Here is a 14152-nt window from a genome sequence, read left to right on the forward strand (position 1 = left end):
TATGTGTTAGTTGTTATAGACACGTTTACGAAATGGGTAGAAGCATTCCCATCTAGGACAAATACAGCAAAGACCACGGCTAAGATTTTAACCCACCACATCTTTACGAGATGGAGACTCCCCCGCAGCATTGAATCCGACCAAGGTTCCCATTTTACGGGATGTGTAATGAAAAACGTCCTCACGATATTTGGCATTACCCAAAAATTCCACATAGCATACCACCCCCAGTCAAGTGGTATTGTGGAACGAATGAATCGGACTCTAAAAGCAACCCTGAGGAAAATGGTCCAACAAAACAACACCACTTGGGATTCAGTCCTCCCTTTTGCACTAATGTTTTTGCGTAACACTGTTTCCACATCCACAGGTTACACCCCACACACTCTCATGACCGGACGCCCCATGAAAGGTACAGAATTTTTATTAGGACTTGACTTGACCAGCCCCGAAGTGACGGCCCTCACCCATGAAAATGCAGTGAAACAGTTAGTAGAGAATGTAAAAACGGCTCAGCTAGCAACCGCAGTAAAACTAGGCACCAGGAAGTACCAGAGCAAGGCCTGTTTCGATAAGACAGTGCATGCGACTGAGTTTGATGTAGGACAGCAGGTCATGCTATCCCTGTACAACCCCAGCACATTCCTGTCACCCAAGTATTCAGGTCCGTACTCGATTGCAGACAAAGTAAGCCCCTCAGTTTATAAGATTAAGTACCCCAACAGAAAGACTGCATGGTTTCATATAAACCAGCTCAAGGCATATGGCTCGCAGTCTAACCACGCACACCACGCCATGCTCGACGCAGCAGACCACGCCCCGCCCACAGCCAACATCTCCCTAGCCTCCCCCAGCATGACCGACACATCCACGGACTCAACCTCAACTCCGCCCCCCAACTCCACACTCCGCCCCGGAACACCCACAAGCAGCAGCAGCAGAGACAGCGGCTGTGACACAGACTTCAGCCACAGCACACCTCCCTACTATCCAACAGGCCCCACACCCGACGAATCTGCACACAACTCAGGTGATCCCTTCCTGATCACATTCCTTGACAGCCCTCACCAAAGACCACTGCCCTACGATGAGGACTCCGTCCCCACAGAACTAGACACGACTATTTGGCACCGTGACACTTCGTACAGGCTCGTCCGGAACGACAAGATGGACCCTAAGTCACACCATGCAGCTTTAGCAACCCTTATCCATACGAGAGTATGGCATCCGGGAGAAGAGGATGATATTGAGTCTGACTCCCAATACGAGAACCCCTTTGTGACCCTATTCGCAACAGATAACTGAGGTGTCCAGATGATGTTTTAAAAAGGAACCGCTTGAGAGAGAAACGGTGTCCTTTCTGATGGAACCTGCACAATATTCGTTGCATGTTTGTTTGTTTTGTGTTTGTATGTGTTCTTTGTTTCAGTTTCATCAGCTCCTACGGCCACACGCCCCATTTGTCCGCGGATACCTACGGGAACTTGCCGGCATGCTTATCAGCTGAAACTGCTGAGAGCTTGCCAGATCCCTATTCGTAACTGCTCTTCTGATATGAGGATACACTTATCAGGAGAAACCACTGAGAGCTTGCCAGACCCCAGTTCATAACTGCTCTTCTGTTTTGACGGTAGAACCTTTACAGCAACCCCCACGATGACTACATTCTTGCCCGTTCTTGTCGGTTACTCAGCCAGTGGAGAAACGGCAGTGGTATCCGCCCTGTCTGAGGACCCCCCCCCCCTCTCTGGTCAGCCAAGTTCGGGTAGAGCACAGCCCGCCCTACCCGGGGATTCCATCCAAATCTTACCCGTCGCGGCCCATACACACCTCATTTCGGCACTCTTGGTTCAAAACGTTTTGGTTTGTTTTCAGGTGACCCTTCGATTGCCACCCCTCCTGCTATTTACATCCTCAAACATTTGGATGGTAAATCGCACAGCCTGCGAGACGGCTCGCACTGGTTCAGTATTTTTGAGTATGTATGGTCCTGAAATTCGTTTTTTTAACAACAAAAACAAAATGAGGGAGTCACAGATGGTGACCAATTATAAAGGGAAATTGGCACTAAAGGACAGACATGCTAACGTACGAGATGTTAAACAAGGTAGTAACAGAAAGTATGCTTGATCCACAGAATTCCAGAAGCTCCAGGAAGAGAACAGAGGAAGAGAAGAGAGAAGACAACAATGAAGACATCCGCAATGTTTTTCGTTATTATAATTTGTAGTCGGTTGCGCGCGAACGCGAACCCCCTCACCCGAACCCCCGGCTGTTAATGATTCACTTCCCCATAACACCCAGAGCCCAGTGACAAGTAACGACACACCATCATGGTGTGATAGGTTTATCACGTGGTACTCCCTTTCATATGTAGTTGAATCCCTTTTAGCATTGGCGATACTCTGCAGCATCGTGCAGACGATCCACATGAGAAAATGGCGAAGGAGAGCCTACCACTCTCGCACCCCGGTGTACAGATTGAGATCCCCTATTTTCAGTTTCCACCAGGCCCGCGAACCCCTTGAGATGTAATAAATAACTTTTGTTTTGTTTGTGCGTCATTTGTAAATAAAGAAATGTGTTTCGTTTGCGACTGTAAGATTGTACAACTCTGTGCTTGACTGCCAAACCCAAGAAAAATGTGAATGCTGCTATTATTTTTGCACTGTCAGGAAGTTAGTATGTTGGATGATTTAAGTGAGAGTAGTTTATTGAGGATAGTTAGAGGTTCCATTTCTTGTTCTGTAATGCATGTCCCTTTTATGACATAGCGCCACTTAGAATTGTCAGTTAAAATTTCTTCCATAGTTATGGTCAGTGTAGAGGCCATGGATGAGTGCTCGCTGGGTCAGGGAATGAAGACGCTTCGCGTTAGGGATCACAAGGAGGGAGTGTAGCCACCTGGGTTGGCCACTTCCTGACTTTAAAATGGAGATTCGCTAAGAATGCAGGGAAATTCAGCCAAGGACAGAAAAACAAGCAGGTGCAAAGTTTCCTGTATATTAGGACTTGCAGAACCCAGACAGACTCAAACCCAAAAACCATCTGCATAGTAATGAGCGATCCCTGGGAACAATTGGTAACATTAAGAGTAATCAAGACCAAACCAGACTCCTCGGCACCAGCAGGAGCCAAGACAAAGGAAGGCCAACAGACACTTAGGAACCGCCCAGCGAACAGGGAACAGCTCCAGTATTGGAGAAATCGATCCAAGTGATCAGAATTCAGTCCAATCACTTGGAACCAGGTACGGGGTCCGCCCAAAAGGGCACGAAGCCCCTGGGGACTATAAAGTAGAGTCCCCAAGTTCAATTCGTTCTTCTTGGCAGGGTCTCTCAGCAGCTCGAAACAACTCTTGACCGTGACCTACCTAGCAGCTGCACCAACCAAGTGTCCAGTCAACGCACGCTACGAGATAGGCACTCCTAACCATTAGTCCATACCAGCTGGAAGCCTGCAGGCTCAGGATCGAACGAGAGGCCAATTGTTCCCCTGACCTAGTGAGGGACCCTTTTCCAAAGCTAAGTATTGGCCTGTTAGTGTTAGTGATAGCCTAGTGAATAGTATTTTATGCATGAGTAGCGATTGACTGTGTATATAATAAATGTGTTTTGATTTGAACCTTACTAACTGGTGTATTGAGTTATTGATCAGCACTTGAACTTGAACCTCGTGGTGGTATCATAAAGATACCTGGCGACTCTAGAGCAAGGTGATTAAACAGAGCAAATTAAGTGTAAAGCACACTTAGCAACACAACCTTTAACACCACCCACATTACAAGTGTAATAATGAACAGATAATCAGCTTTTTGTGACGATGGACAGCGATATATGTTAGCCCAGGATTTCCAGGAGAGCTACCCTGCGTTTCTTCCAATAATGTCATGCGATCTATAACATCCACCTGATAAGCTGATGGTTGAATCTCTCTTCTGAAAGATAGCACCTGTAAAAATGCATTCCCTCAGCATTTGACAGTGCAGCATGCCTCATTACTGCCCCTCCAGAAGTGAAATGTTACTACTGCCCCCCCCCCTCCAAACAGGGCAGCAGCCCCATAATCCTGCCCCTTTGAAAATATAGCATTCATTCCGTACCACACAAGGGTTCAAAATGCAAGGGGGCTGTAGGCAGATTTGCCCTAAAAAACTCACAAATAGCCAACGGGAACTCAAAGGTCGATGCAAAAATAATCAATAAAGGTTGCCTGTGTATTTTGATTGGAGGAGTAACAAACATGGGAGACAGAATCTGTAAGGAGCCGCTCCTCCATTCACACTTTCAGCCTCTTCAATGTTGTTGCTCCAGTCCTCCAATTGCAGGAACTAAGGAGGAATGGTATCCTGAATCCCTCGCACGAAAAAGGAGCTGCCGAATACCAAAACTTACTCCAAAACCCAAAATGTAGCACTTGAAAAATCCCAAGAAGAATCCTCGAAAAAAAAGTGTTGAGCCCTAAGCTGCACTGGGAGTGTCAGAGTGGATTATGTGCTCAAATTTCTGGAGCTGAGGCTCAAACCCACAACATTTTGACTCAGAGAGCTGGTGTCAAGGTGAGTGGCAGAGGTCCCAAGGAAGGTACATTTGCGAATATCTTGGGTGGTCGTGAGATAGGGCAATATCAGTGTCGGGGGTTAGGCTGAGGGTGGAGGGAATCTGGAGGTCTCTGGTCCATGAGGGGAGGGCACCCCCTGTCAGTGGGTGGCTTCTGATGGAGGTGGCCCACCCCTTCCCACCGGAGATCAATGATGAGAATTTGCCACCCTCAGTCATAGATCATAGAATTTACAGTGCAGAAGGAGGCCATTCGGCCCATCGAGTCTGCACCGGCTCCTGGAAAGAGCACCCTACCCAAGGTTGACACCTCTACCCTATCCCTATAACCCAGTAACCCCACCCAACACTAAGGGCAATTTTGGACACTAAGGGCAATTTATCATGTCCAATCCGCCTAACCTGCACATCTTTGGACTGTGGGAGGAAACCGGAGCACCCGGAGGAAACCCACTCACACACGGGGAGGATGTGCAGACTCCGCACAGACAGTGACCCAAGCCGGAATCGAACCTGGGACCCTGGAGCTGTGAAGCGATTGTGCTATCCACAATGCTACCGTGCTGCCCAGTCATTGGACACCCACCAGCCTGAAAACTGAACCTATGTGGGAAAAGGCCCTTAAGTGGGCATTAAGTGTCTACTTAAAAGCCGTAATAGGCGCAAGAGTGGACTGCTCCCTGAGGCCCTGCCCGCCTGACCGTAAAACCGCGTCCTGTCTGAGATCGGAGCCCACCGATCGGCGGGCGGGCCTGTGCTGTGGGGGCAATCTTTTTCTTCCCCCTTCGCCATGGTCTTCACCATGGAAGAGGCGGAAGAGACCCCCTCCCCTGCGCATGCGCCGGTATGACGTCAGCAGTCGGTGACGCTCCGGCGCAAGAGCGGACTTACACCGGCTGGCGAAGTCCTTTCAACCCCGGCTGGCGTGGCGCCAAAGGCCGTTCACGCCAGCTGGTGGAGCGGGAACCACTCCGGCGTGGGCCTAGCCCCTCAATGTGAGGGCTTGGCCCTAAAGGTGCGGAGACTTCCGCACCTTTGGGTCGGCCCGTAGCCGAAGTGGTTCACGCCACTCCAACACGCCAGGACCCCCCGCCCCGCCCGGTAGGGGAGAATCCCGGCCCCTGCCTCTGTTTCAACTATTGACTTGGCTGATGTGAATATCTATCATGTCAGTTTCCATTTCAGCATTTCAGCGTTTACATTTTTCCCTTTTATCTCTACCTTGTTTGAATGAAGTGTCAGAAACCCAAGAGTAAGACCAGGACAATATCACTCACACAACGATTTACAAAGCTTTCTCAGTACAGGAGGGTCGACCGCAGCTTCTGGAGTCTTAAAATTACTGGTGTGGAGTTTTTACACATATTTATTTGAAGAAGGTATCTGCTTTGTATGTCTTTCGTGCTCTAAAAAATAACGGAAAAACTGAATGTTGGAACTAAAATATAAACCTAGAACTTTCTGCGTGTGATACCAACAACCAACCATTAGCCTTCTCAAGTTGCTATTTTAGTGATTGCGCTAATAAGTTTAAAATAAACATTTATTGACTCCCTTAAAAGACCATCTAGTGGAATTGTACTTGAGTGTATTAAATGGTCTTGTATTTGTTTCTTGCTGTATAATACCCAGGCCAGGAAAACTGAAAACACACAATAGCCAAGCAAGGAATATTGGGTCACATTTCATTTGGGGATTTTTTTCCCCAGTGCGATTATTATTTATACGAAGAAAGAGAAACACCCTCCATCCTTTTGTGAAGACATTTGTTCACACTTAAATCTGGTTCCCACTGTGTTAGACATTAAGAGAGCATCAATATCTTGTACTTAAGGCTGACACCATTACAAGTGGGAACAGGGTGGGATTTTCAGCAGTCGACAGAGCCTTTTGAAATTGAGTTTCTATGCATTAAATCGACCGTAACACATATTCAAAACCACAGCAAAGTTACCCATAAACGCAACATTATTTCAAAATGCAGTGGGTCAAGGTTGGTTGTATAACACAGAATTTCCATGTAAATCAATCCTGGTCACTTATAGAAACACGTTTCCAGGAAGTGACTGACTACCCAATTATCTCCATTTTGCACGGAAATAATTAAGTTGCTAAGTGTAACCTAAATATTTTGTGCGATTAATGCAACATTTCGGTTTCTGTCTTTTAATTTTTCAGAAGCAGATTCATGAGGCTCAAAACCTGCTGATTTCTAAAGATGCTTTAATCTTTGAGGTATGCATCTCGTGGTTGGGCTTTGATACAGTTCATTGCAGATCAATTAATCAGAAGTGGAATTAATTCCATTTAACATTCGATTATCCCAAGAGAATGGATGTGAGCTGTATTTCATTGTGACCGGCAATTTGTGGCCTTTATGTGTATTTAGATGATGCTAAATAAGGAGATAGGAAAATGAAGCTCAATTTGAAATGTAACATTCTGAGCAAAGGAAAATACCATCCCGCAAGGGAGGTGCAGAGAAGGATTGTGCAATCTAATATAGGTTTATGTAGTAATCTTTGTTGGTGTCACAAGTAAGCTTACAGTAACACTGCATTAAGTTAGTGTGAAAAGCCCCTAGGCGCCACATTGCGGTGCCTGTTCGGGTACACAGAGGGAGAAATCAAAATGTCCAATTCACCTAACAAGCACATCTTTCGGGACTTGTGTGAGGAAACCGAAGCAACCGGAGGAAACCCACTCACAGGGGCTATTGAGGCAGAGACAATAATAATATTTAAAAGGAGTTGGATAAGGATCTGAAAAGAGAGAATGCAAAAGGCCGTTAGGAAAGTTTGAGGGCAGCACGGTAGCACAGTGGTTAGCACAATTGCTTCACAGCTCCAGGGTCCCAGGTTCGATTCCTGGCTTGGGTCACTGTCTGTGTGGAGTCTGCACCTTCTCCCCATGTGTGCGTGGGTTTCCTCTGGGTGCTCCGGTTTCCTCCCACAGTCCAAAGATGTGCAGGTTAGGTGGATTGGCCATGCTAAATTGTCCTTCGTGTCCAAAATTGCCCTTAGTGTTGGGTGGGGTAACTGAGTTATGGGGATAGGGTGGAGGTGTGGGCTTGAGTAGGTTGCTCTTTCCAAGGGCCGGTGCAGACTCGATGGGCTGAATGGCCTCCTTCTGCACTGTAAATTCTATGATTTCAACAAGAAAGGGCAGGGAAATCGGATTTGTTCAGATGGTTCACAAACTAATGCAGGCACAGTGATAGGCCAAATGGTCGCCTCCCGTTCTGTAATATATTTCATTTGGTGATTTATTTTGTAGTCTTCATCATTCAACCCCTTTTACTGTTTACTCTCTCAAAACTAATCCAGGAAACAGCTTTGATTGAAGAGCTGAAGATATCCAATGAAGAAAGATGTAAAGTGATTGAGGTAGGTTCTGTGATTTGTGTAGGTGTGTGGTGGTTGCCCCTTTAAGGGCAACACAGCAGAGTAAGGGTCACCTGGCCTGGGTGACTAATTGGGACTCTGTTGAATTACCCAAGGATGAGAAAGGCTCCTAGGCAGCGACATTTTGAGGAGCTGGCTACAGCCATGAGGCTGCTGCACAATTCTTATTAATAATTACCTTTCGTGTTCACTAATGAAGTCTGTGAAAGTGCAACTTTGCACCTGGTGATGAGGATAAATTACCCTGATACTGCTTTTGGCGCGATACCTGTGAGTATCCTGTTTTAATCGAAGTCTGAAAAAAAAGTACTCACTAGAATGCCTCTTTGTGGCGAATATACCCTTTGATCCTCCATAGAAGACTGGGAACAATATATCGAGCACCTTGCGTATTCTTTCCATGGAAATGAAATCGGGGAGAAGGCAAAATGGAAAGCAATTCTCCTAAGTGCTTGTGGACATCAGACCTATAACCTTACTTGCAGTCTTACAGCCCAAGCATGCCCGACTCAAAATCATTTAGTGAGCTTGTGGACTTAATGAAGGCTCAATTGTAACCTCAACCATTAGTCATACTCCAAAGATTCTCATTTAATTTGAGGATGAGAGCTCCAGGCAAATCGATTATGACTCACATTGCGAAACTGAAGCAATTATCAGAGTATTTTGATTTTGGAGCCACCTTAAATGACATGTTACGTGATAGGTTAGTCTGTGGTGTGAACAACGATGCTGTTCGAAGCAGATTGCTTGCAGAGATTAATATAAATTTTAAACTAGCAATGGAGATATTGCTGGCCATGCAAAGTACTGAAAAAAGTGGGCAAGAGCTGCAGAGCACATAAAATGTCACCATTCGCCAGATAGGGAAGGAATCTGCTGCCAGCCGTGGTGCAAAAACCATCGAAGCAGCCACGAAGCAGGAAACAAATTCAACCACCAACAAAACAAAAGGTACAGAATAGGTAATCAGTCAGTAATACTTAAGGTGGAATGTTAGCGATGTGATGGTAAACACACTCCTGAATCATGTCGGTTTAAGAAGGTTTAGTGTTTTTTTGTCACCATAAAAGTACTTTTGTTTTCTTTTTTATAAATTTAGAGGACCCAATTCATTTTTTCCAATTAAGGGGCAATTTAGCGTGGCCAATTCACCTACCCTGCACATCTTTGGGTTGTGGGGGTGAAACCCACGCAAACACTGGGAGAATGTGCAAACTCCACACGGACAGTGACCCAGAGCTACGATCGAACCCAGACCTCAGCGCCATGAGGCAGCAGTGCTAACCACTGCGCCACCGTGCTGCCCTCCCATAAAAATACTTTTAATAAAGTAGTGCAGAGCTAAGTCAGGATTGTCAAGCAATCTATCAATTATAAGTGTCCTTCCTATTATTTCCTTTGTTCCCATTTATTTTATTATTTTTGGTCCGTGGACCCTCAATCGGGATGTGCCTTTAAGCAGAAGATTCTATTGCAACAGCCTACTTGTTAGGATATGGCATTCGCAGGTTTTCTTTGTTGGAGAGGACAATCTAGACTCCTCGGCTCCAGATGGATCTTAGGAACCAGCTTTGGAGGGACTTGGTTCAAATGGTTAATTGGTAACTGGTGGATTTGCCAAGGACAGTGTTCTGCCCGACAGCAGCCAGTGATTGGTTCCTGCGTGATGTTTTCTGAGAAAATTGGGCAGAGGTGTTTAGACCTGGGAAGTGAAAGGAACCCGTTCTCTCGCTCTCTCTCTCTTTCTCCTCTCTCTCTCTCTTCTCTCCTCTTTCCTCTCTCACTCCTCTCTCTCTCTCTCTCTCTCTGAAATGATGCTGAGTCTGCAGCGGAAGTAGATAATGTTGTCAGAGAAAACCATCTCATGCCTTGATGTAAGAAGTACCAAATGAAAGCCTGAACTTCAGAAATTGACTGGAGGTAATGCAAGTGCATCAGATTCCTTCTTTTATTTTAATTTCATATTTTATTTCCCTTTCCACTACTATTTCCCATCTGTGTTGCTTGTCTGGCTGTGTGTGTCTAGAGAGTGGGGCGAGTTAGGAAGGGGGGGGGGTTTGGGAAATGCGTAGTAGATAGTTACACTTTCTGTCCATTTAATTATAATACTGTACATAATAACTGGTCACTTGTTTTTTAAAGTTACAAACCTGGAGATTGTTGTTTATTGAGCTCAACCAAGGACCTTGGGTATTTTAAATAAAATTTAATTTCACCTGTGTTGCGACTCCGGGTCAAGAGGGGCCTGAAATTGATCGCATAATAGCCAAGATGTTACAAGTATACAATGTGGAAGAACATGGCACCAGTGATTCTGGCATTGACTCTCTGTTTAATCTAAAAATAGGCAAGGCAGATCCTATTACTGTAATGCTCTGGGTAAATGAGAAATATCTTCAGATGGAAATGGATACAGGGGCATCAACCACTGTGATGGGCGAACATAGATTTTAGTACCTAAGAGAGGAAGTCCAACCATTGAACTTGAAGAGCACTTCTGCCAAGTTGAAGACTTATACGAGAGAAGCAATAAAAATGAAAGATACCACAATGGTACCTGTAAGGTATGGACAACAGTCTATCCAGCTCCCAATGATAATAGTGACAGGTGAAGGACCAATCCTTCTTGGCTGCGATTGTCTTCAAGAATTAAAGTTGAATTGGGCTGATATTTTTCAAGTATGGGAAGGGCACTGCCCGGACTGATAGGAAAATATGTCAGTGTCTTCTGTGAAGAATTAGGCAAAATCAAAGGGCCATAAGCTAATATTTATGTGGATCCAGAGGCCCGACTCCCTGATTCTTTAGGGCAAGAACATATGCCTTACGAGAGAACGTGAATACTGAGTTATAGAGGTTTAGACATTAAAGACATTATCCAACCAGTTCAGTTCTCTGAATGGGTAGCATCTACAGACCTGTACTGAAACCAGACAAGACCATCCGCATTTTCAGCGATTATAAGCTAACAGTTAATCAGGCCGAGAATAGAAGACCTGTACGCAAAGCTGGCAGGAGATCAATGATGCACAAAGCTGGATATGAGTCATGCAAACAACTCGAATTCGATGACACATCCCAGGGCATGTCACGATAAACACACACAAAGGCCGGTTCCACTACATGCACCTGCCTTTTGGCATGCCTCCAGCATGTGTAATATTCTAAAGGACAGTGGTAAGTCTGCTACACGGGCTACCGCGAGTTGTAGTAGACCATGATAATGTCCTTAGAACTTGATCGACAGAGGTCGAGCATCGAACAAACTGAGGTTTTAAAGAGATTTCAGGTGACTGGAGTTCACCTTAAGAGAGAGAAGAGAGCCTTTAAAGCCACTGAAGTGACCTACCTGGAGCACTGTGCAGATGCACAAGGGTTACAACCCATCGATGACAAGGTCAAGGCAATAAATGAAGTGCCTGCCCCCACAAAGGCAGCTGAACTCAAATCGCTTTTGGAGATGGCAAACTACTATGGATCTTTTTAAATCAAATTGATTGAAGGTATTGGCCCCCTTACGTATTCTGCTAAAGAAACACCATTGTTGGTCTTGGAAGGCTCCCCAAGAGGAGAGTTTCCAACAGAGTAAAGCAATTGCTGCGCTCCTCAAACCTGTCAGTCCACTTTGACTTATCGAAAGAACTGGGCTGGATTCTCCACGGCTCCGCGCCAGAATGGCGTGGCCAGCCATGGGGACGAATCCATATTGATTATGTTGGTCCATTCCTAGGCACAGTGTTTTTGCTTGTGATTGATGCACACTTTAAATGGTTGAACATTTTGTGAGATGAAGTCACCTTTATCGCATGCTATCAGAGAAATATTACACCCATGCTTTTCAACCCATGGATTGCTGAAGTCATGTTATCAGACAATGGAACCATATTCACAAGTGCCAAGTTTCAAAACTTTGCCACTCTCAACGGTATTAAACATATTAGAACTGTGCCTGACCGCTCAGCATCAAATGGACTAGCCGGGAGAGCCGTTTAAACTTTCAAGTCTGACCTAAAGAAACTGTCAGGAGGAACCTTGAATCACACAAATTCTCATGAGCTCTCATACCACTCCACATTTAACAACAGGAGTTCCACCAGCAGAACTGCCACAAAAGCGTCGTCTCAGAATGAGACTGAGCCTCGTGTTTCCAAATTTGCCAGGGAAGGTAGAAGCCAGCCAGAGTAATCAGAAAGCAAGCCATCATTCACATAGCAGGATTGTATATGGTAAATTAAGCCGACTACATGAGAAACTTTGGTCGTTGATCAAGTTGGAGCGGCAGAATTATTGTCTCTAAGACCAGGCTCCTTTCATACCAAATGAATGTCGAGGGTCGATCGTTTGTAAACATTCATTTCATTTCATTTCATGTGGACCACTTGAGGAGTAGAGAACTGCTCCTACAGTCGGTGTTGCCATTAAGAAATTTTTTTGAACCCGTAACCACCGAAGTACCCGATTGACCTTTTGTCGATATAACTGGGGTGGGATTCTCTGGTCCTGAGGCTAAGTGTTGAAGCGCATGCGCGCTATGGCCGGCGCGAGTTCGCGCATGCGCACTACGGCCGGCGTGAGATCATGCATGCGCGCTAGTTGCCTTCTCCACGCCGGCCCCGACGCAACATGGCGGAGAGCTACAGGGGCCCGGCGCAGAGGAACATAGGCCCCCACCAGGATAAGCCCGCCCGATCATCGGTAGGTCCTGATCACGCGCCAGGCCACCACGGAGGCCTCCCACGGGGTCGGATCCCATCTCCCCCCCGCCAGGCCGCCCCCGCAGCATGAACGTCGAGGTCCTGCCTTTTTGGTATGAAAGGAGCCTGGTCTGAGAGACAATAATTCTGCCGATCCAACTTGATCAACGACCAAAGTTTCTCATGTAGTCGGCTTAATTTACCATATACAATCCTGCTATGTGAATGATGGCTTGCTTTCTGATTACTCTGGCTGGCTTCTACCTTCCCTGGCAAATTTGGAAACACGAGGCCTAACTCAGCAGGCACTAGGCCCATCTCGCGTGGAGAATCACCGGGGGGGGGGGGGGGGGGGGTGGCGTGTAGAGCAGCGCCCAACGGGCACCGTGCCGGCGCCAATAGCGGCGATTCTCCGGTGACCGGAGAATCGGTGGACTGGCGTCGGGGCGGGTCTCGTGAATCGCGTCTCCCCCCCCAGCGATTCTCCGACCTGGCACGTAGTTGGAGAATCCCGCCCAGGATATCTCCATGGAAGCAAATAGTGATGAATCGCCTGTGCCAGAAGAAGTGCCCATTATTGCAGTTCCTTTTGACCTCAATCTTGTGGAAACATCTCAAACAGAATTACGTCGCTCTACAGGGGAAGGCAGTAGCGTAGTGGTATTTGTGAATGCTCTGGGGACATGCTTTTAAATCCTACTGCAGCAGATGGTGAATTTTGATGTGTTCAATAAAAATCTGGAATGAAGACTATGAGACCATTGCCGATTGTCGTTAAAACCCATCTGGGTAACTAATGCCCTGTAGTGAAGGAAATCTGCTGTCCTGACCTTGTCCGGCCTACATGTGTTCCAGACCCACAGAAATGTGGTTAGCTCTTAAATGCCTCTGAAATGGCTGAGCAAACCGCTCAGTTCAAGGCCAATTAGGGACGAGCAGCAAATGCTGGCCCAGCCAGTGATACCCACATCCCATGAATGAATTTTAAAAAAGAAGTAGAAATAGAAAGCCCCTCTCAAAGACTTAATTTATAATTGTCCAACTCATGTACTTAACGTTTAGTTAGTACTTAGCACTGAGTGAATTAGTTATTGAAGATTGCATAAAGGAGTTAAAGGGGAGGGAAGAGGTGATTGGTCCTTTAGTGGCAACACAGCAGAGTAAGGGTCACATGGCCTGTCTGGCCAATCGGGCCTCAGAGTGTGGAATCACCCCAAGGTGAGAGAGGCTGCTGGTAGAGACATTTTGGAAGCTAGTTACAGCCCTTGTGGCTGCTGCACAATTATTATTAATAAATACCTTTTGTGTTCACTAATGATGTCTGTGAAAGTGCATCTTTGCAAGGTGTTTTTTTTCTGTTGGGGGGGCTGGTTTGGTGTGGGGCAGAGGATGGGGGGGGGGGTGAAGATTCAAACCGTCGCAGGTTATTTTCACTGGGAAAACCATGCATGCACGTGATGTGGTGCAGAATTTCAGTGTGATTTACGGCATC

General features: G+C 46.3%; 1 protein-coding gene across 1 annotated transcript in view; it reads left to right on the forward strand.

Moving 5' to 3' along the window:
• Positions 1–14152, forward strand: part of LOC119970947 (inositol 1,4,5-triphosphate receptor associated 2-like) — a 163960-nt gene that overhangs the window by 105365 nt on the left and 44443 nt on the right. Inside the window, exons 14-15 of the mRNA XM_038806058.1 lie at positions 6738–6794; positions 7886–7945. Coding sequence (XP_038661986.1) covers positions 6738–6794; positions 7886–7945 — 117 coding nt within the window. The remainder of the gene's footprint in view (positions 1–6737; positions 6795–7885; positions 7946–14152) is intronic.

The sequence above is a fragment of the Scyliorhinus canicula genome, chromosome 9, assembly GCF_902713615.1.
Source record: "Scyliorhinus canicula chromosome 9, sScyCan1.1, whole genome shotgun sequence".
In the NCBI taxonomy this organism is placed as follows: domain Eukaryota; kingdom Metazoa; phylum Chordata; class Chondrichthyes; order Carcharhiniformes; family Scyliorhinidae; genus Scyliorhinus; species Scyliorhinus canicula.